The 23,482-nt window shown below is 49.5% G+C and overlaps 1 protein-coding gene across 1 annotated transcript in view; it reads right to left on the bottom strand.

Moving 5' to 3' along the window:
• Positions 1-23,482, bottom strand: part of NUP210L (nucleoporin 210 like) — a 119,595-nt gene that overhangs the window by 27,785 nt on the left and 68,328 nt on the right. The window contains exons 22-28 of the mRNA XM_060253906.1: positions 23,289-23,416; positions 12,037-12,169; positions 10,833-10,895; positions 8,574-8,753; positions 6,852-6,932; positions 4,321-4,452; positions 1,382-1,540 (exon numbers count right to left, since the gene is read on the bottom strand). Of these exons, the coding sequence (XP_060109889.1) occupies positions 1,382-1,540; positions 4,321-4,452; positions 6,852-6,932; positions 8,574-8,753; positions 10,833-10,895; positions 12,037-12,169; positions 23,289-23,416 (876 nt within the window). The remainder of the gene's footprint in view (positions 1-1,381; positions 1,541-4,320; positions 4,453-6,851; positions 6,933-8,573; positions 8,754-10,832; positions 10,896-12,036; positions 12,170-23,288; positions 23,417-23,482) is intronic.

Genomic DNA, 23,482 nt, shown 5'->3' with positions numbered 1-23,482 from the left:
GGTTGAGGCCACTGTGTGAGACAGGATGCTGGACTAGATGGACCCTCACTGGTCTGATCCAGCAGGGCTCTTCTGATGTTCTTATGAGGGGAAGGCTTCAGCCTCTCTGCCCTGCTGTTGGCCCTCCAGAGGAACTGGTTGAGGCCACTGTGTGAGAAAGGATGCTGGACTAGATGGACCCTTAGTGGTCTGATCCAGCAGGGCTCTTCTGATGTTCTTATGAGGGGAAGGCCTTGGCCTCTCTGCCCTGCTGTTGGCCCTCCAGAGGAACTGGTTGAGGCCACTGTGTGAGACAGGAGGCTGGACTAGATGGACCCTCACTGGTCTGATCCAGCAGGGCTCTTCTGATGTTCTTATGAGGGGAAGGCCTTGGCCTCTCTGCCCTGCTGTTGGCCCTCCAGAGGAACTGGTTGAGGTCACTGTGTGAGGCAGGAGGCTGGACTAGATGGACTCTCACTGGTCTGATCCAGCAGGGCTCTTCTGATGTTCTTATGAGGGGAAGGCCTCGGCCTCTCTGCCCTGTTGTTGGCCCTCCAGAGGAGCTGGTTGAGGCCACTGTGTGAGACAGGAGGCTGGACTAGATGGACCCTCACTGGTCTGATCCAGCAGGGCTCTTCTGATGTTCTTATGAGGGGAAGGCCTCGGCCTCTCTGCCCTGTTGTTGGCCCTCCAGAGGAACTGGTTGAGGCCACTGTGTGAGGCAGGAGGCTGGACTAGATGGACTCTCACTGGTCTGATCCAGCAGGGCTCTTTTGATGTTCTTAATGGAACGAAGATCAGTGCAATTATATTTTTTATGTCTGCACATTAAATCATTATTAAAAGCACAGATGGACGGGCTGGATCAAATGGTGGGGATGCAATCTGGGCTAGGAACAAAGCAAGACTGAGATTGGTGGGGATAGAGGTATGTAAAAACAAGACTGCTGTTCGGGATTACGTGGAAGCATGTGGAGCCTGGTAGTGTCTTCTGAAAAGTGGGCCAAGTGTGGCCAAATCAGAGAGCTAGAATCAGGGTGCTTTTTTTGTAGCAGGAACTCCTTGTATATTAGGCCACACACCCCGGATGTAGCCAATCCTCTTGGAGCTTACAGGAGGCCCTGCACTAAGAGCCCTGGAAGCTGCAGGAGGATTGGCTACACCAGGGGTGTGTGGCCTAATATGCAAAGGAGCTCCTGCTACAAAAAAGCCCTGGCTAGAATGGCTTACGGATTCCATTCCCTTGCTCAGCTGCAACGGCCTCTCGTCCTAACCTCCCTCACTGGGTTGTAATGAAGGGAAAACGGACCCCCTATGTGATGCTCGGAGCCTCTCGGGGGCAGATCAGGGTATGGCTGTGATGAATTAACGAAGGTGCTCAGGGAAGCCTGTGGGCCCTTACCAGCACTTGCACTTCGTCTGAGAGCTCGGCGAGCTTCCCTTCGAACTGCCTGGCGTTCACATCCGAAGCCTGCACCGTCACTTTGATGCTTGTCCTTCCCGCAGTTCTTGTGTGAACGACCATAGCAAAGTTGCTTTCTGGAGCCAGCTGTAGGGAAACCTGGCGGAGAAGGGAAAGGTTTCAACCAGGGGTGGCCAAACTGCGACTCAGGAGCCACATGTGGCCCTTTCACACATATTGTGCGGTTCTTGAAGCCCCCACTGCCCCACAAGCTGGTTTGGAGAAGGCATTTGAAGTTAAAGTTGCTTTCTTTCCACCTCTCTCTCCTCTCCTCATCTATTTTCCTGCCTGCCTGTCTTCCTGCCTTCCTCCCTCAAACATCTGACATTCATGTCTTTTGGCTCCCAAACATCTTATGTTTATTCTATGTGACTCTTACATTAAACAAGTTTGGCCACCCTTGATTTAGGTATTTACCCTTTTCTCCTGTTTCAGATTGTTTAAGGATTCAGAAAGCCCCTTTCCCCCCATCACAGGTGTTTTTTTCCCCCTGCCTGGTTTGTATTCAGCTAGATTGTAAGGTTTACATTCATTCCTTTAAAAGGAGTTATACAGGGTTACTTTTAGGCTTGCAAACAGAAGAAGAAGACTGCAGATTTATACCCCGCCCTTCTCTCTGAATGAGAGACTCAGAGTGGCTTACAATCTCCTATATCTTCTCCCCCCACAACAGACACCCTGTGAGGTGGGTGGGGCCGAGAGGGCTCTCACAGCAGCTGCCCTTTCAAGGACAACCTCTGCCAGAGCTATGGCTGACCCAAGGCCATTCCAGCAGGTGCAAGTGGAGGAGTGGGGAATCAAACCCGGTTCTCCCAGATAAGAGTCCACACGCTTAACCGCTACACCAAACTGGCTATCCAGAGGTGGCCAAACTTGCTCAATGTAAGAGCCACATAGAATAAATATAAGATGTTTGTGAGCCGGAAGACATGAATGTCAGATGTTTGAGGGAGGTGGGCAGGAAAATAGATGGGCGAAGGAGGAGGGAGAGAGAGGTGGAAAGAAAGCTGGGAAAAGCTGCATTGGGAGGAATGCACCCCCAGGTGTTAAAAAAGCTACCTGTTGTCAAATTGACATGTCCTGCTGGAGGACATGTACCATTTCTTCACCTCTGGGCTAAAATGGCAGGAAATATAGCTCACCCAGCTGAGTTGCTCTATTCTTCCTAAATACAGCTTATCCAAACCCAAGGGAATCTCTAGCAGTGTGCAACATAGCCTGACTGTTAAAGCAACAAAGCCATTGAAATTCTGAAATGGATTCTTGCATAAGCTTTCACAGGCCACACCGCAATTTGTTAAACACACAAAACTGCCTCTGAGTTTTTAAAATCTATACCTCCGACTTCCCTCAATGGGGATAAAAAGCAGCTTCCGATTTTGTTCTCTGCTCTTCCACTTCATTCTCACAACAATCCTGTGAGGTAGGTTAGTTTGAGAAGGAGCGGCTGGCCCAAGGTCACCCAGAGAGTTTCCTTGACACAAGGGATTCATGAATTTAGGCATATTGTGAGAGGGTGGGCAGGAAGGGTTGCATCAGTGCTTAATTCTCCTGGCGCTTTCTTACACGCCCAGGGAAATGCCGATTGACACTTCGGGGTCAGGAAGTCATTTTTCTCCAGGCCAGTTTGGCCAGGGATCTTGGAGGGTTTTGTTTTTTGCCATTTTCTGGTCATGGAGCAGGGGTCACTGGAGTTGTGGGGTTGTGGAGGGGAGGCAGTTGTGAATTTCCTGCATTGTGCAAGGACATCAGGGCTCTTTTTCTAGCAGCAGCTCCTCTGCATATTAGGCCACGCCCCCTGATGTAGCCAATCCTCCAAGAGAAGAAGAAGAAGATATTGGATTTATATCCCGCCCTCCACTCCGAAGAGTCTCAGAGCGGCTCACAATCTCCTTTATCTCCCTCCCCCACAACAGAACCCTGTGAGGTAGATGAAGATATTGGATTTATATCCCGCCCTCCACTCCAAAGAGTCTCAGAGCGGCTCACAATCTCCTTTCCCTTCCTCCCCCACAACAGACACCCTGTGAGGGAGATGAAGATATTGGATTTATATCCCGCCCTCCACTCCGAAGAGTCTCAGAGTGGCTCACAATCTCCTTTATCTCCCTCCCCCGCAACAGACACCCTGTGAGGTGGGTGGGGCTGAGAGGACTCTCACAGCAGCTGCCCTTTCAAGGACAACCTCTGTGAGAGCTATGGCTGACCCAAGGCAATGCTAGCAGGTGCAAGTGGAGGAGTGGGGAATCAAACCTGGTTCTCCCAGATAAGAGTCCGCACACTTTGGTGTAACCACTACACCAAAATGGCTTAGAGGGCTCTTAGTACAGGGCCTACTGTAAATTCCAGGAGGACTGGCTACATCAGGGGACATGGCCTAATATGCAGATGAGCTCCTGCCAGAAAAAGAGCCCTGATGTCCTTGCACAATGCAGGAAATTCACAACTGCCTCCCCTCCACAACCCCACAACTCCAGCGAAAAAGAGCCCGACTAGATGACCCTGGAGTTGCCTTCAAACTCCTTTATTCTAACTGGGATTAAAACCTGCTGTCTCCCAGATCCTGGCCTGGCACTCTGAGCACTACATCACACTGTGTCTCCGATTTTAGGTCGGGTTTCTATATAAACACACGTGCAGTTTAGCTGGGATGTTCTCACCACAGATCTCCCGGTGTCTCATCTGGTTGGGCCTTAAGAGTAAAACAAACTGGACAGGGGGCAAGCTACTTTCTGTAGTGGAAAACAGCCACTCTCAGTCTCGGGTTAAGTCTAGGTTCTGCAGCCTCAAAGGTAATTATCAATACTCAGCAGCTTCACGCTGAAGTCTCCCTCTAAACCTTTTTTTTGATTGAAATTATGGTGTTCCATCCTCTGTACCTCTGAGTGTCTGGGAAGAAGGTCCAGGACATCACGCTTGCTCATAGTCCAATGGAATGTCAGCCCTGGGTTGGCGTTCCCGAAGGAGAACGGCGTCAGAGTGCTGGTCAGTCCCACGACGTACACTGGCATCTGCAAAGGCAAATTTCCCTTACGTTCTTGTGGTATCAGCATTCTGAGGCTTGATCCTCTGTGCATTTGTGTGTGTGTGTGTTTTAAATGCTATCAAGTGGCTTCCAACTTAGAGCGACTCTACGAATTAGCCTCCAAAATGTCCTCTTGTTAACAGCCTGCTCAGGTCTTGCAAAGCGAAGGCCCTGGCTTCCTTGACTGAAACCGTTTTCGCACACAGCTCACCTCGCAGTCACAATCCTGTTCCCTCTGCAGCGTCCGGTCGGATTTCCCGCCATCTGCGCCGAAATTACAGGAAGCGCCGCGGCTTCTGCGTAGCAAACGTAAACCGCTAAAACCCAGTTTACGTTTGCTACGCAGAAGCCGCGGCACTTCCTGTAACTCCTGTGCAGATGGTGGGAAATCCGACAGACGCTGCGGAGGGAACGGGATTGTGACTGCGAGGTGAGCTGTGTGCGAAAACGGTTTGAGTCAATCCATCTCCTGTTGGGTCTTCCTCTTTTCCTGATGTCTTCAACTTTTCCTAGCGTTGCTGTCTTTTCCTGTGACTCCCGCCTTCTCAGGGACATGGATTATTACCGGGGATGGGGGGATGTTCCATGTTTGGGTAGCAACCTAGGCAGGGGTTGGTTGGTGCCAGGCGGAAGGTCAGCACCATCCATAATGTGAGCGGTTCCTGGGACCCATATTCACTGTCTTCTCAGCAGGTGGGTCTGCATGACCCAAGGTAGCCTGATCTCATCAGATCTTGGAGGGGAGACCACCAAAGAAGTCCAGCGTCACTACATGGTGGCAGGCGATGGCTGACCATCTCTTGCTTTGAAAACTCTATGGGGTCACCACAAGGTTTTGCCCAAAATCTTTCACAAGACTTCTTGTATGGATTCAAAGAAGCTTTAATGAAGGAAGGCAAACGCTATGTAGCATGCACGCCCAAGGCTTGGCCTTGCCTGACTAAAGATGAATCAAAAGTTACATCTCAATTATTAACCTCTGATTAATGTCTTGGCTCATTCTCCTGCCCAAAACCTTAACCTGCCCAATGTCTCCTTGAATTATAATCTCGGGCCTTGGTGTTGCTTTCTAAATTGCACACTGTCAAGGTCAGGCACAGACATCTTTGATTGGCACAATCACTGTTGCTAATGGAGACAAGATTAGACTGGTCGTTCCCGCGGCCCGTTGTTTCCCTTCACCTGTTACAAATCCTGGATATCAAATGTAGCTGCTAAAAAGGTAAAGGTCATCCCCTGTGCAAGCACCAGTCGCTTCTGACTCTGGGGTGACGTTGCTTTCACAACGTTTTCACGGCAGACTTTTTACGGGTGGTTTGCCATTGCCTTCCCCAGTCCTCTACACTTTCCCCTCAGCCTTGCTGGGTACTCATTTGACCGACCTCGGAAGGATGGAAGGCTGAGTCAACCTGGAGCTGGCTACCTGAACCAGCTTCTGCTGGGATTGAACTCAGATCGTGAGCAGAGGGCTCTGACTGCAGTACGGCAGCTTTACCACTCTGCGCCACGGGGCTCTGCATGGCGTATACATATAATATTAAATCGTATACATAAAATATTAAATGGTTAAGCAGTCCATATATGTGGATTAGTAAATTATAGGGTTGCTAATCCCCAGGTGGGGGCAGGGGATCCCGTTTTGGAGGCCCTCCCCCTGCTTCAGGGGCATCAGAAAGCGGGGAGGAGGGAGGGAAATGTCTTCTGGGCAGTCCATGATTCCCTTTGAAGACCGATTCCCATAGGGCATAATGGAGAATTGATTTATGGGTATCTGGGGCTCGGGGGGGGGGCTGTTTTTTTGAGGTAGAGACACCAAATTTTCAGCATAGCATCCAGTGCCTCCCCCCAGAATACCCTCCAAGTTTCAAAAGGAGTGGACCACAGGGGTCCAATTCTATGAACCCGAAAAGAAAGTGCCCTTATCCTTCATTATTTCCAATGGAGGGAAAGCATTTTAAAGGAGCATGGTCCCTTTAAATGTGATGGCCAGAACTCCCTTCGGAGTCCAATTATGCTTGTCACAACCTTGCTCCTGGCTCCACCCCCAATGCCTCTTGGCTCCACCCTCAAAGTCCCCAACTATTTCTTGAAGTGAACTAGGCAACCCTAGTAAGTTAGGACTATATCGTGATATAAAGCCAACGATAATAGGTTCATAAGCGGCAACAACATTATCCTGGAGTCCAGCGAGATTCATAACTGGTTAGTGCAGTGCACGCACACTTGTCAGGGACTTGCTCCTGACCGTCACCACAAACCCACTGTGCGACTTGACGACACTTGCACATCAGTGAGTGGTGACCAGACGTGGAGAGATAAGGCTGGAGAAAGGGCCTGTTCCAAAGGCGGAGGGGTTTTGAGACAGGCGTTGCGTGGGAGACTCACCTCCGTGCCTGTGATGAGCCTGGTGGCAGGGGTGTAGATCCTGATTGCTCTCAGCTGAACCACTTCTAGTTCCACTTGATCCTGTGCAGGCAAAGCAAGAGGCACTCAGATAGGAACGCACGGCGGGACGAGCAAGAGGGGAGAACGTGCCTCTCAAGGAATGCCCAGGCTGACTGAGAGCCCTCCTTGGAGAGCCGACATCCGGTGACCGCTTCCCCACTTCCAAGTGGGGAAAGGTTCTAGGGTAGCTGCTACAGGCTCCAGAGAAGCCTGAATCGGAGTTATTGCCAAAAGTCTACATTTCCTAGGATCTCCTCTGTCCCTCTGATTGGGTGGCAAGGTTTAGGAGGGAAACCAGCCCAGAGAGGGGTGGGGCCTGGGAGGAGAGCATAAAAGGGCCAAGTCCAGACAGGGGGTGTTCTTTCCTGGAGAGGCTGCAGGTGGGGAAGATTCTCCAGAGAGGTTGCAGAGAAGGAGGGCTCTCTGGAACAGGCAGTAGAAAGATCCCTCACCCAAGGGAGGTGGTGAGTTCTGGTATTAGAGCTGGGACTGTATAGCTAAACGTATCAGAGCTTTCGTTTATTTACACCAACCTTTAATGTTTCATATTCACTATAGCCCTAAACCTTTGTCGCCCACTTACTGGTTTTAGACCACTAATAATAAACTTCTTTTTGTTGTTAGACTGCCTCGGTTCTTACATCTCTTTTGTCACAGTTAAGAGGATTTGTTAATAAGGAAGACAAGGGTGGTTGGCTGCTCTGGGGCCCTCCCATGCAGACCCTTACCAGGCCCCTGCTGTGTGACAGAGGTAAAGACTGGGGATGTTTTGAATCTCTATACCAGGGGCCAAACTGCCTGGACATCACTCTAAAGGTGTACTGTAGAGCAACGTTCCCTCTAAGCTGTGGAGTCTTGTGAGCAAACGTTCTACTTTGTGAGCTACTGGCATTCAAGTTGTGAGGTACTGCATACATTAGCGTGCTCATCTTTCCTGAGCAGGCTGAGCTAAGACAATAACGTGTGAGCCAGAGGCTAGAAAATTATGAGCTAGCTCACGTGAACTCAGCTTAGAGGGAACACTGCTGTAGAGGTATTATCTCCTTGAACAGGATGCCTTTCTTTGCCTTAACCTGGGAGCTGCCCTCTGACCCCCTCCCCTCTCTCGCTTTGTCCTCTCCCTTTCTACACATGGCCTTCCATGGAAACACATGTCTCTGTAGATGCAATGTCGTCATACACACGTGATCCCAGACAAGCTGTGATAGGGAAAGTACTCTTCAGATTAGGCTTCTCTCTTCCTTTGACTGCATCCTGGACGTGAACAGAATCTACTTGCTGTCGAAGCCTTTCACGGCCAGAGTCCATTGGCGGTTGTAGATTTTCCGAGCTGTGTGGCCGTGGTCTTGGCATGGTGAGACCTGACATTTCGCCAGCAACTGTGACTGCCATCCTCAGAGGTGTAACCCAGAAAACTGGAGTTCTCTCTGGTTCTCTCTCCTCTGGGGGTCCCAGTCACAGTTGCTGGCAAAACGTCAGGTCTCATCACCATGCCAAGACCATGGCCACACAGCTCGGAAAATCTACGACAGCCAAGATAATCTGCTTGAATAAATGTAAGTTTACCTTTTTCTTTTTTTGCAATATACTTATCGGAAGATTTATTTACTGCATTTGGTATCACGCTTCTGTCACTGGGCAAAACTCCGCTATAGAAAATACCTGCGAGAAGACAATGACTTTCCCTGTGTCTTCATTCACAGCCTGAATAGTCCCCTGTATGGTGGCAGTGCCCACGGTCTTGCCGGTGACCTGCCCGAGTCCATTAACCGTGGCCACCGTCTGGTTACTGATTGAGAAGTGAATGATGGACTGTGGCTGCGGGCCGCCTTCTGACATGACCTGCCGTCGGGTGCAAATGAACACGCGGGAAGTTCATTTATTGATTTATTTACAGTATTCACAACATTTCAGTGCTGCCTCTTCACGGTGCTGTTCGAGGCGGCTTACAATTAGAAACACCAGCTGTGTAAAAACAACCCATAAAAAAGGAAAAGGAAAGGTCCCCTGTGCAAGCACCAGTCGTTTCCGACTCTGGGGTGACCTCGCTTTCACGTTTTCACGGCAGACTTTTTACGGGGTGGTTTGCCATTGCCTTCCCCAGTCATCTACACTCCCCCCCCCCCAGCAAGTTGGGGACTCATTTTACCGACCTCGGAAGGATGGAAGGCTGAGTCAACCTCGAGCCAGCTACCTGAAAACCCAGCTTCCACCGGGGATCGAACTCAGGTTGTGAGCAAAGCTTAGGACTGAAGTACTGCAGCTTTAACACTGCGCCACGGGGCTCTTAAAAAAGCAGACCATTAAAAAACACTGGAGAAAACAAGGAGGAGGGGAGAGGGCGTAGGACATAGATTCAGAATTGCTCTAGGACATGGACGGAATGCCAAATAGAATTGCACTAATCCTGATCATAGAACTCATTTGCACTAACCTGCCTTAACAGTTATAACTAAACCATTACATTCAGAGGATGAAGAAGATATTGGATTTATATCCCGCCCTCCACTCCGAAGAGTCTCAGAGCGGTTCACAATCTCCTTTATCTCCCTCCCCCACAACAGATACCCTGTGAGGTGGGTGGAGCTGGAGAGGGCTCTCACAGCAGCTGCCCTTTCAAGGACAACCTCTGCCAGAGTTATGGCTGACCCAAGGCCATTCCCGAATAAATCCCGAATAAATTCCAGCAGGTGCAAGTGGAGGAGTGGGGAATCAAACCCGGTTCTCCCAGATAAGAGTTCGCACACTTAACCACTACACCAAACTGGCTCTAATACATTCAAAGTATTATATCTGCATAATTTGCCTTATGTAGTGCCTTTGCTATGGATTTTCTAGGCCTGAAGTAGTCTGAGGAACAAAGAACAATGGATTCTATTAGATTCTTTGCTGAGCATATTAGCTTAGAGAGGAAGCCTCTTGTTTAGCAGAACTTTCTTAACACCATTTGTTCTGTAAACATCTTTCGGTGGAAAGTAAGCTATCTTTTCTACCTCCGGAAGCCTATTTCTCGGAGAAGATCAAATCCCCCCTGCTACAGCAAAATCTCTGTTCTAGCACATTCTGGAACTGGGCTAGAGGTCTACACTAGAGTAGAACAGGGAAGGGGGAGAAACTGCAGGTATGAGGTATGGGGAAGTGAGACTCGGAGGTCCAGATCAGAGACCTTGGGAAATATCAATTCATCTTTCGCTTCTGAATTGGGAGATGGGATGTTTATTTGATCAATGAATGTAATCAAAATGTCAGAAATGATTGGTGCAGCCAATCTGTAAGATGGCCTTTGTTTACAGGAAGGTATAAAATGTTATGACTACGCTGAATGATTTCGGAGGAGAATGGAGGAGGGGGTGAAGGGTTAGTTTTCCTTCCCACATGAAGGTGAAAACATTAAAGATCTGCACATTCATCTCTTTTGCACCTCTGTTGTTGAGTCTCTTAATTAGAGGAAAAGGGGACTCTGCCATTGTGCAACAAGGGGGAGGAGTTGGATTTATACCTTGCCTTTCATTCGGAGTCTCAGAGCAGTTTACAATCCCCTTCCCTTCCTCTCCCCACAACAGATGCCCTGTGAGGTAGGTGGGGCTGAGAGAGATCTTTCGAGGACTGCTCTTGAGAGAACAGCTGTGAGAGAACTTGTGACTGACTGAAGGTTACCCAGCAATTGCATTTGGAGCACTGGGGAAATCCAACGAGGCTCTCCAGGTTAGAGGCCACCGCTCATAATCACTACACCAAACTGGCTCATAAAGCCCTCGTTAAATCTTGGATCAAAAGATGTGCTTTTATCTGGTGTCACAGGCTCCAACCCCCTGGAGTATTAGATTTAGAAAGAGAGAGTCAGAGAGGAAAGTCGGGGAGGCAGGAAGAGAAGGAGACAGACAACAGTCAGATTCAACCAGCCCAGTATTCTTAATTCACCTGCATCATGTTATGTGGAATGAGGGTCATTTTCTTTGGGATGAGTTTGAATGGTGGAAAGACCTGCCGCAGACAACAGAAACAAAGTTTGTGATTCATGGTTCTCTTAACCAAAATGGGACAATAATAATACTTTTGTTCCATAAAAAACAACAAGTAAAAGAAGATGCAGGAGCAACGTCCCAAAGATATCCGGCTGTCCTCTCAACCAGGACAGGGAAGGGAAGGTCCCCTGTGCAAGCACCAGTTGTTTCCGACTCTGGGGTGACGTTGCTTTTGCAACGTTTTCACAGCAGACTTTTTTACGGGCTGGTTTGCCATTGCCTTCCCCAGTCCTCTACACTTTCCCCCCAGCAAGTTGGGGACTCATTTGACCGACCTTGGAAGAATGGAAGGCTGAGTCAACCTTGGGCCGGCTACCTGAATCCAGCTTCCGCCGGAATCGAATCTGAGTCAACCTTGGGCCAGCTACCTGAATCCAGCTTCCGCTGGAATCGAACTCAGGTCGTGAGCAGAGAGTTCAGACCACAGTACTGCTGCTTTACCGCTCTACGCCACGGGGCCTCTCAACCAGAGCCAGGGGTTTTTCTGCCCTAGCTCCAACTTGGGGGAGCTCTCTGCCAAATACCACTGGGGCCCTGTGGGACTTAATGTAATCCTGCAGGGCTTGTAAGGCAGAGATGTTCTGTCAGGCGTGTGGATGAGGACTGCCATCGTTTCCCTAATGGCTGGCGTGTTTCTCTTTTCTCCCGTCTTTTTTTTGCTTTGGCTTCCTTCTTGCCTTGCCTGCCAGACAGTTGGCACAATTCAGAGCGGGTTTAGAACTAAATTAGAGACGCCATCTAGAGACTAGTTAATGTATAGGAAAGACTGTTTTACTAGTTTTAACGCTGTTATACCGATGTTTTGAACTCCTGGTGTATATCGCTCAGAACCCTGTGTGCTCAGGGATTAAGCAATTCATACATTTAAAATATAAACAAGCAGACATCTCATTTGATTCGGCACTGCCTACTGAAAAATAAGGTCAGCTTCCACCTTTACACTAGAAAGTCTTCTGGAAACTCGGTTGTTCCATACAAAATTTCTTGTCTGTGTTAATTTTAGAACATCTTTTCAAGCTGTTTTTGGACAGCATTTCTGAGGGGAAAAGGCTTTCCTCAGAGGCCACGGTAAGCAAACGCAAACAGCTGGGATGTCTCACCTCCACCTTCCGAGGAGCAGATGTGAATTTGGTCCCTGTCTTGTCCCAGGCTGTGGCCACCAAAGTTGTTTGTCCCACGGCCACAGCTCGGAGAAAGTAGACTTCAGAATATTCACCCACTTCTTCCATCAGCCTGTAAGAAAAACACTTGTTAAGAAGAACATAAGAGAAGCCATGTTGGATGAGGCCAATGGCCCATCCTGTCCAACTCTCTATCACACAATTGCCAAAAAACCAGGTGCCATCAGAAGGTCCACTAGTGGGGCCAGGACACGAAGCCCTCCCACCGTTGCCCCTCCCAGCACCAAGAATACAGAGCATCACTTGCCCCAGACAGAGAATTCCACCAATACGCTGTGGCTAATAGCCACTGATGGACCTTTGCTCCATATGTTTATCCAATTCCCTCTTGAAGCCATGTATGCTTGTAGCTGCCACCACCTCCTGTGGCAGTGAATTCCATGTGTTAATCACTCTTTGAGTGATGAAATACTTTCTTTTATCCATTCCAACCTGACTGCTCAGCGATTTAATTGAATGCCCACAAGTTCTTGTATTGTGAGAAAGGGAGGAAAGTACTTTTTTTCTTTACCATCTCCATCCCATGCATAATTTTGTAAACTTCTATCATGTCACCCCTCAGTCATCGTTTAGGAGCAAGATCTGAGTCCAGCAACACCATAAAGACGAACAAGATCCCCAGACTATAAGCTTTCCAAGAGCCAAAGCTCCCTTTGTCAGATATTGCATGGGTTTATTTAGTGAGTCAAATCTTTTGCATTGCTTCTTCCACTGGGGTTCAGGTCTTTGATCGTATACAGCTGTGGCAGTGTTAAAATTAGTAATACTGTTGTGGCAGAATGTGCCCACTCAGACCTGCGGGCTCAATTCCACCCTGCCCTTCTAGGGTTCCGCCTGGAGGAGGCTTTTCTTACACTCTTGGGTAGCCCACCACCACCACCACTGCCCGTTCTTTGTACGGAATTGCCCTCAGGGAGGGTCAGGACTCTCAGCTTCCCTTCCAAGTTTTGAGGTCTTGCCTGTGTCTCTTGCTGCCCTTCTGGTCAAGCCAGAGGGGTGGCTTACAAGCAGAGCTGGATTAAACCCTGCGGAGGCCCCTAGGCAGTCAAAAAGAGTATCTGGTCACCATGGCGACGGTTTACTGCTTTGCGCACCCCTGGAGGAATAGCCACTTACAACTGCCTGCCCTCCCCCTGGCATTCCTTTGAAAATAGCGTGTCCCGAGATGGCGGAGGTCCCTCCGGAACAGAGAACCACTATCAGCAAAAACAGGTTACTCACCTGTAATTGATGATCTTCGAGTGGTCATCTGTGCAGTCACACACATGGGTTTTCCCGTCAGGACGAACCCTACCTCGGAGATTTTAAAAGCTAGCCTAGGCGTTATTTTTGGCGCGCACTCCCTTTCGCTCTGGGGAGCAGGCATCCACTGCGCATGCCTGGAGCGAGAGGGAGGCGCTCCACCCACTCAGTTTCTTTCCCCGCCGCTGACATAGTAGGTGAGCGGTTGTATAGGACCAGTAGCCAGCAGCGGGGATGGCTGGGCGGGCGTGTGTGACTGCACAGATGACCACTCGAAGATCATCAATTACAGGTGAGTAACCTGTTTATCTTCTTCGTGGTCTCTGTGCAGTCCCACACATGGGTGACTGATAAGCTGACCTGCAAGGTGGTGGGTGCTGGCACTAGAGTTGAAGAAAAGAAAAAATGCAAAGGTTAGTGCAACACAGTCAGCACATAGCAGACTACAAGGTAAGCAATTACTCACCAAACCGAAACCGCATCCTTAGTCAAAGATAGAGCGGAGTACTGCCTGTCCGAAGGATGCATCTCGCCTAGCACGAACGTCCAAAGCGTAGTGCATGGCGAAGGTCGAAGGGGAAGACCAGGCGGCAGCAGCGCAAATGTCTTCCATGGATACACCCCTGGCAAGGGCAGATGACGTTGACAAAGCTCTTGTGGAATGAGCTCGTACGGCAGCTGGGACTGGTTGCTTTGCGAGTTTGTAGCACAGCTCTATAGCAGCAACCAACCATTTTGATAGTCTCTGTGTAGATATCTTTTTTCCCTTATTATGGCGGCCGTAGGCCACAAAAAGTCTGGAGTCCGTACGGAACGATGCTGTTCTATCTATATAGTAAGCGAGTGCTCTTCTAACATCTAGACAGTGTAGAGCTTCTTGACCCTTGTCCGTAGGACGTTGGAAAAAGGCAGGTAAGGTTGTGACTCTGTGCAAATGAAATGTGGAGACCACCTTGGGTAAGAAGGCAGGATCTGGCCGTAACACCACCCTATCGTGATGAAAAATGGTGTAAGGTGTGTCTGCTCTGAACGCACAAATATCACTTGCTCTCTTAGCAGAGGTGAGTGCGACTAATAGTGCCGTTTTCCATGAGAGAAGGTGAAGCGGTATCATAGCCATAGGTTCAAAGGGCGGTTTTATTAGCTGGCTTAGCACTAGTGATAAACTCCAGCTAGGGTACATTTGCCGCAATGGTGGGTGCAAATGTAAGATTCCTTTTAAAAAGGATTTCGCAGCAGGGTGTGAAAAGACAGTTCGACCCTGTACATGCGGGTGAAAAGCTGAGATTGCTGCAAGGTGCACCTTCAAAGATGAGTAAGTGAGGCCCTTTTCCGACAAAGACAATGTATATGCCAAGATTTGAGGTATGGAAGCAGAGAGAGGTCTGAAGTTATGTTTGGTAGCGTAGATAGAAAATCTTTTCCACTTCATGGAGTATGACTTTCTCGTTGATGGTTTCCGCGCATTTAAGAGAAGATGTCTCACTTCTTCAGGAAAGTCTGAGAACATATCCTCCAAGCCGTTAAGCGAAGCCTGTTCGGGTCGTGATGGAGAACCCTGCCGTTCTGCTGAGACAGGAGGTTCTGTGCCAGAGGGAAGTGATGGTAAGTATTTTTCGACAGAAGAAGGAGGGTTGTGAACCATGGCTGGCGTGGCCACCATGGTGTCACTAGAATGCAATCTGTATTGTCCAATTGAATTTTCTGTATACATCGTGTTATCAGTGGGAAAGGTGGGAAGAGGAAGTGTAGTGGACCCGTCCATGTCTGTATGAAGGCATCCCCTGCAGACTGTTGTGAGGGCGGACCTCTCATAAAAAAGAGAGCACACTGTGCATTGTCTGGTGCAGCAAACGCATCTATTAAGGGGGTTCCGAATTTCCGGAATACTAGCAGAAGATATGACCTGTGGAGTGACCACTCGTGGTCGTTGATGAGATATCTGCTCAGCCTGTCCGCTTGAGCATTCTGGACGCCAGGAAGATGTACCGCAGTGAGATGGATCCGGTGAGCAATACTCCAGTGCCAAAGGTGCATTGCTCTTTTGCAAAGACGGGTGGATGCAGTCCCTCCTTGCCTGTTTATATAAAACACCGTCGCCACATTGTCTGAAGCGATTTGTACATGTCGGCTTTGAAGAGATGGGAGGAACGATTTTAAAGCTCTGTGAACAGCTAGAAGCTCTAAGCAATTGATGTGGAGCGACTGTTCGTACGGCGTCCATTGCCCCTGGACAGTGAGTGTGTCGAGATGGGCTCCCCAACCCCACCTCGAGGCGTCTGTTGTAACTACTGCTGATGGGCTTGGCCTTAAAAATGGCATTCCTGCAAGCAGGTGAGCTCGTACTGTCCACCATTCGAGCGAGGGGAGGATGTGGTTTGGAACAGTGAGGACGGTTCGTTGAGACTGGCGTTGGGGCCGAAATGCACGGACGAACCAGATTTGCAGGGTTCGCATGCGTAGTCTCGCGTGTGTTAAAACTGCAGTCGTCGCTGCCATAAGTCCTAACATGCGCTGAATGTTGAAGGCTGTTTGCTTGGGTTGTTGTATTATTTGTGTGGCCAGTGTCTGAATGGAGGATATCCTGTCTACAGGAAGGTATGCCTTGTGGTCCGTGGTGCATAAGCAAGCCCCTATAAAATGGATGTCTTGAGTTGGGGTCAGGTGTGACTTTTGTTGATTGACCTGGAGGCCCAGTTCTGCTAAGAGCGCAAGTGTTGTTGAAATGTCTTTCATCAACTGTGCCTTCGAAGCTCCCACGAGGAGCCAATCGTCTATGTATGGGTAAGTTGCAATTCCGCGTTGTCTGAGGTATGCTGCAATTACCGCCATACATTTCGTGAATGTCCGTGGTGCTGTGGAGAGTCCGAAGGGTAGGGCTCGAAACTGATAGTGGTTGTTGCCCACGGCGAAGCGCAGGAACTTTCTGTGGCATTGGTGTATTGTCAGGTGGAAGTATGCGTCCTGTAAATCTACCAGTGCCATCCAAGAGTTCCGAGGGATTAAGGGTAGAATCGATTGTAAGGTGATCATTCTGAATTTTCTGTGACGGATGAATTTGTTTAGGGCTCTTAGATCCAAAATCGGGCGCTGTCCACCATCCCTTTTGGGAACTAGAAAGTACCGGGAATAAAATCCCGTCCGATGGTACTGGTCTGGGACAGGCTCTATAGCCGCCTTGGCTGTTAAGGTGTCGATTTCTTCCTGAAGGGAAGGGGATGGGGGGGTTGGAACAAAGTGATGTTTCGTTGGTGGTGTTTGAAACTCTATCGAGTAGCCTCTCAAAATGATGTTTAAAACCCATTTGTCCGTGGTTATTAGTTGCCAGTTCTCGTGAAATGGAAGAAGTCTGGAAATGTGTTGGATTGGTAAAGGTAGAAAGTCAAAGAGACTGCTTTGATGAAGACGCAGCCTTTTTAGGTGGTTGTGGTCTCTGCTGTCTCTGGTTAAAGGATTGCTTCGGAGGAGGAGCCTTACGTTTCCAGTATTCAGATTGTCGAGGAGATCTGGAACGTTTGAACGACGTTGGCTTCCATGGTCTGGGCTTATAGCTCTGCTGTTGTTGTTGCGCTACCCCGAGCCTTTTTGCTCGTTTGCGGCTGTCGTCAACGGTGGTAAGTATATCGTCTGTTGTTGCATTAAAGAGACCTTGGCCGTCGAAGGGGAGGTCCTCGATTTTGAACTTAATATCAGGTTGCAGCGAAGAGGACCGAAGCCAGGCGTGTCTTCTTAGGGCAATTGAGGCAGCCATCGCCTTTGAAGTGCACCCCACTGAGTGACGAATAGTATTTATCTGTTGCTTTGAAACCCTGTTGAGCTCCTGTAGCAGTTTGTAGGCTTGTTTTTGGGAAGGTTCAGGCAGGGCAGAGACTAGCGTATTTAGTTGGGAGGAGATATTGTGGGAATACGCGGCAAAGTATGCCAAGTAATTGTTGATTTTGGCATTTGCCGTAGAAATTGAATACATTTTCCTTCCTAGGGTGTCTAATTTCCTGCCTTCCTTCTCAGGAGGTACAGGGTGGCGGGTCTGCTTAGATTTAGAGGAAGAATGAACTATTAGAGAGTTCGGAGCCGGGTGGCTAAATAAAAATTTTGACTCCGTTGCTTGGATCCTGTAAAGGGATTCAATTCGTTTTGAAGTTGGGGGAATAGATGCTGGGTTGTCCCAAGCTTCTTTGATGGCTTCTAGGTGTACCGGTAACATCGGCAGAAAGGAACCAGCAGGTAAATCGGAGTGCACCAAGTCGTGTACCACGTCTGTTACCTTGGGTGCATCTGAGGTAAGGTTAACGTTAAGCGCAGAAGCCATGTTGGCAATCAAGTCCAGGTATGTCTTGGCCCCTTCGGAAGGTGACAAATCCGCGGGTTTGGCGATATCTGAGGCAGGGGATCCAGGAGGGGACATCGACTGTATCGACTCCGAGGATTCTGCTTCGGTTTCAGCGTCTGAGTTGTCCGGTGCGGGTATCTGCGGGTCAGGTCTGATTGGGCTCTGTTGCTTCGGTCCCGGCTTCGGCCCCAGCTTGGAAGTCGAAGCGGAGGGAGTCGGAGATGTTGGATCCGATGAGTGTTTAACCCGTTGAACAGGGGTTGTCTCCTTCGATCGGTCGCTACGGTGTTCTGAGCGGTACCGAGAGTGATGGTATCCGCAACACTGATGATAGTCCATAGATGGAGATCTCGAATGATAGTAACGTCGTCTGGGGGACATAGATGGAGACCGAGATCGCGGGTCGTAACGGTAGCGATCCCTCCCCCTGCTTGGAGATCTCTCTGGAACTCTGGTACGATGGTATCGGCTGCTGATACTAGGAGACCTGGGTCGAAACCGACGAGGTTCGGAGTAACGGTGTTGTAGATACTGCTGAGTAGGATTCGACATATCAGAAAAGAATCTGGGGTCGAGATGTTTTGGATTCGACATATCAGAAAAGAATCTGGGGTCGAGATGTTTTTGGGTCCACTGCATCGGGTCCCTGACTTCTTCAGTCAGTGGCTCTTGGTTGGATTCGTGGAGAGAAGGAGATCTGGAAGGGATCGGTATAACTTCTTCCTGCTGCCGAGGTGGTGTCGGATTCATAGGCACCAGAACGGATTCATGGGCAATGGATCCATGCGCTATGGGATCGCATTGCTTGCCGTCGGACTGATGGACCTTCGTGTGTTGATCCGTAGGGTTGGTCGAGTCGGAAGTTTTCTTCGACTCCTTCGGATTCTTCGGATCGGGGTGCTTTGTCGAGTCGGTAGTTTTCTTCGAGTCCCTCGGATCCTTCGAATCGGAATGCTTATGCTTAAGGTCATGGGACTTCTTAGTATGCTTCCCGCTCTTCATTTTAGTAGGCGCGGCTGTTGATTCTGACGATTTCATGCCGTCGCCTGTTTTAGCGGCGTCGCCGGACTTATGCTTGCTAGGAACAACGGCCATTGAAGCTGCCGGCGTTGCGCCGTCCCCTTGAGGAGACAGAAGGGGAGGCGACTTACTTGTAGAAGATGATTACGACATCTCAGGGCGAAGCGCAGACGTAATGAGGTGGCTTTGTAGTCTAGCGGCCCTATTTTTTCGCGCCTGTTTGCCGAATTGAAGGCAATGCGCACAAGTGTCCACTTTGTGAGTATCTCCCAGGCAAAACAAACAAAGCGAGTGCCCGTCTGAAGTAGGAATTTTCGCTCTGCAGCGCGAACACCTTTTAAAGGTTATTTTAGTGTTCCTTCCTTCCATACGCCCGGGGGAGGGGGGGGGTAGGAGAAAGGAGGTCTGAGGTAAAAAGAAGGGTAGAACTTTTTTTTTTTTTTTGAGGAAAAATATAGTAAGAAGAAAAAAATTTGAGACGGAATAGCGAGATGAAAAGAGAAGAACGAAGGCTAGATGTCTGAGGTAAACGAGGAGCGCAGCGAGGTAAGACTATCCCGGGCGGCGGTTGGAAAGAAACTGAGTGGGTGGAGTGCCTCCCTCTCGCTCCAGGCATGCGCAGTGGATGCCTGCTCCCCAGAGCGAAAGGGAGTGCGCGCCAAAAATAACGCCTAGGCTAGCTTTTAAAATCTCCGAGGTAGGGTTCGTCCTGACGGGAAAACCCATGTGTGGGACTGCACAGAGACCACGAAGAAGATCAACAGTTATAAAGTATTTATTGAATACTGGATCAGGGGAATGCTGTAGACATCGTTTATCTTGATTTCAGTAAGGCTTCTGATAAGGTTCCACATACGGTGATCCATGCTACGGTCACCTCGAGATTGGACTACTGCAATGCCCTCTACATGGGGCTGCCCCTGTGTCGAACCCGGAGATTGCAGCTGGTGCAGAACGCCGCCGCCCGGCTGTTATTGGGGCTCCCAAGACGGGAGCACATTCAGCCGGGACTTCGGGCTCTGCACTGGCTGCCAATATCCTACCGAGTTCGGTACAAGGTGCTGGTTATTACCTTTAAAGCCCTATATGGTCTAGGACCTGCCTACCTGAGGGACCGTCTCTCCCCGCATGTTCCCCAGAGAGCACTGCGATCGGGATCTCAAAATCTTTTGGTTGTCCCCGGGCCAAAGGAAGCCCGCTTGAAGACCACAAGGGACCGGGCCTTCTCTGTAATGGCTCCATTTTGGTGGAACCAGCTGCCGGAGGAGGTAAGGGCCCTGCGGGATCTTACTCAATTCCGCAGGGCCTGTAAGACAACCCTCTTCCGGCTGGCCCACAACTAACCAGCCCTGTAGCCCTGTATCCCTGTATACTGACTACTGAATATTGAATATGGAACACCGGAATGCTGAAGACGGTATACCGAATCAGTATTTGAATTTGAATAGAGTGTAGCTTCACGACCGCTGTCTGATTTTTAACGATATGTATATTTATAACAAATGTTGGATTTTAATTATTTAATATGAAATGTTAATTTTAAAGTGTAATTTATTTTTATGTTAGTTTACATATGTTGTAAGCCGCCCTGAGCCACTCGGTGGGAAGGGCGGGATATACGTAAATCCCAGATAGATAAATAAATAAATAAATAAATACTGTTCTTGTTGACGTTGGTAAAATGTGGTTTGGCTCCTGTTACCGTTAGGTGGATCTGGTTGACAAATCATGCCCAAAGAGTGCTCGTGAACGGTTCCTCATCCTCTTGGGAGAGGAGTGACAAGTGGATCTGTCCTGGGGCCTGTTTTGCTCAACATCTTTATAAATTATTCGGATGAAGGAACAGGGGGAACGCTTATTAAATTTGTCGATGATACTTAATTGGGAGGGGTCGCAAATACACTAGAAGAGAGGAACAGGATACAGGATGGTCTTGACAGGTTGAGCTAAAACAAATAGAATGAATTTTAACAAGGATAAGCATAAAGTTCTGCATTTAGGTGGGAAAAATCCAATGCATAACGATAGGATGGGGGAAGTTCGTCTGGGCAGTAGCCTGTGCAAACAGGATCTAGGGGTCTTAGTAGACCATACGCTGAACACGAGTCAATGGTGAGATGGGGTGGCTAAAAAAAAGCAAATGTGATTTTGGGCTGTATCAACAGAAGTATAGTGTCCAGAGCAAGGGTGGCCAAACTGTGGCTCAGGAGCCACATGTGGCTCTTTCATACATATTGTGTGGCTCTTGAAGTCCCCACTGCCCCCTTGGCCAGCTTGGAGAAAGCATCTGTTGGCACCTTGGAGGATGCATTTAAAGTTAAAATTGCTTTCTTTCCACCTCTCTCTCCCCATCTATTTTCCTGCCTGCCCTCAAACATCTGATGTTTATATCTTGTTGCTCTCAAACATCTGATGTTTATTCTATGTGGCTCTTATGTTAAGCAAGTTTGACCATCCCTGGTCCAAAATATCACTTTACTCTGCTCTGGTTAGACCTCACTTCTGGCCTTCCTGTGAGGGTTCCTTCTGCTGAGAGAAGAGTGGAGGTCTCTGGATGACAGGGTTAAAGCGGCCATGCTTCCTTCCCTGGGCATCTGCCCACCAAAGGGATTTTAGCCCTCCGTCCTGCAGAACTCCCCGTTCTTGGGCAGCTGCTCCTGCTGAGGATGCAACAGTCCTCCCTACCATGGGGGGGCGCTGTGCTTGTTTCCTTTCTCCCTGCCCTCTTCCTGGTTTGCGCATGTGAGAAAAGCAGAGTGATGTCAGGGAAGTTTGCCACTGTTGGCGAAGAAGGGGAAAGAGCTTCCATGTGTGGCACAGGGGCACTATCATCATGCCATCCTGTGATTTGTGCATTAGTGGCATTGCTGCGGCTTCTAGTGCTGCTGCTGTGCTCCCAGCTCCTTGGAGCTGAGAGCCAGTTTGGTGTAGCGGTTGAGAGCAGCGGACCCTAATCTGCGAGAACCGGGTTTGGTTCCCCCGCTGCTCCAAATGCAGCTGCTGGGTGGCCTCGGGCAAGCCACAGTTCTCTCAGAGCTGGTCTCTCAAGAGCAGTTCTCGAAAGAGCTCTCTCAGCTGCGCCTACCTCACAGGGCACCTACTGTTGAGAGAGGAAGGGGAGGAGATTATAAGAGTGAAGGGCAGGGTACAAATCCAATCTCCTCCTCCTCCTCCTCTTCTGCATTTCTTTTTTCTGCTAAGAAAAATGACCAATAGCGAGTCGCTATGCTGGTAATGTGCTGCCACTGGTGCCACGGTAGTGTCTGAAGATAGAGTGATGAGTCAGTCTCTACAGAAAAAAGCCAGAGGGGTGGCTTACAAGCAGAGCTGGATGAAACCCTGCGGAGGCCCCTCGGGGGTCAAAATCTTGGGGGGCCCCTCGCAAATTATCTCAGAGTTGGAGCGCCACCTGTGGCCCCCGCTGCAGCCTGCAGGCACCTTCTCGAAAAGCCCCTTCGACAAAGCTGCGGGGGAGAGGCAGAGAGAGGCAAACTTGGCTACAACACCGACAGCAGCCGCACCAGGCAAGCTGGGCAAAGAATGGCTCAGTTGCTGACTGCGTGTGCTGGCTGGGAGGGCTGCAAGCAAGAGGAAAACTGGAGGGGGCGGGGGGGGGGAGTGTCAGTATTGTGGAAGACATTGACAGGAGAGCCGGTTTGGTGTAGTGGTTAAGTGTGGGGACTCTTATCTGGGAGAACCGGGTTTGATTCCCCACTCCTCCACTTGCACCTGCTAGCATGGCCTTGGGTCAGCCATAGCTTTGGCAGAGGTTGTCCTTGAAAGGGCAGCTGCTGTGAGTGCCCTCTCCAGCCCCACCCACCTCACAGGGTGTCTGTTGCGGGGGAGGAAGGGAAAGGAGATTGTGAGCCGCTCTGAGACTCTTCGGAGTGGAGGGCAGGATATAAATCCAATATCTTCATCTACCTCACAGGGTGTCTGTTGTGGGGGAAGAAGGTAAAGGAGATTGTGAGCCGCTCTGAGGCTCTTCGGAGTGGAGGGCGGGATATAAATCCAATATCTTCATCTACCTCACAGGGTGTCTGTTGTGGGGGAGGAAGGTAAAGGAGATTGTGAGCCGCTCTGAGGCTCTTCGGAGTGGAGGGCGGGATATAAATCCAATATCTTCTTCTTCTTCTTCTAAGCACATGCTGGGAAAGTGAAAGCAACTGATCTGCCAGATAGATCATCCAGGTGACAGGAGGTAGCTGCTTGCCAGATTGCATCAGCCTGGACAATGTCAGCATGACTCAGCAGCGAGCTGATTGGTCACCTGGGGAGATGAATTGTATAAATGCACAGAGACACTTTACTGTGTGTGGGTTATGTATGGTGGTGTTGCAGCGGAGCATTCTGTCGGTTTGGAGAGTGGAGGTGTAAATCAATTGCATATAGTAGTTTTACCGCTGCTGTGTGCAAGCCTTCATTCTTTGCGTCACTCAAGACCACCCTCGCTAAACACTGGCGCATCAACAGGGAGAACCAGCCTGGGGCCCCTAAAGGTATGGAGGCTCATAGGCCAGTGCCCACTTGGCCTGATTGCGAATCCAGCCCTGCTTACAAGTTCTAATGAAGAACTTACGTCAAAGTAACAATAGGAGAGGCTGCTTTCAACTGTAGTCGCATGTACTTGAAGTATTTACTCCGGAAGGGGTGTCGATGATATCCCAGGACTCTGACTGAGACCAGCACGGATTTACCAATCTCAATCTTGGAAAGAAGAAAGAGAGTTTAAAAAAAAACCCAACTGAAATAGTAAATCTGAGATTCAGCCAC

Source organism: Heteronotia binoei, chromosome 1 (assembly GCF_032191835.1).
Source record: "Heteronotia binoei isolate CCM8104 ecotype False Entrance Well chromosome 1, APGP_CSIRO_Hbin_v1, whole genome shotgun sequence".
Lineage (NCBI taxonomy): Eukaryota > Metazoa > Chordata > Lepidosauria > Squamata > Gekkonidae > Heteronotia > Heteronotia binoei.
This window is presented reverse-complemented; position numbering and strand designations above follow the sequence as displayed.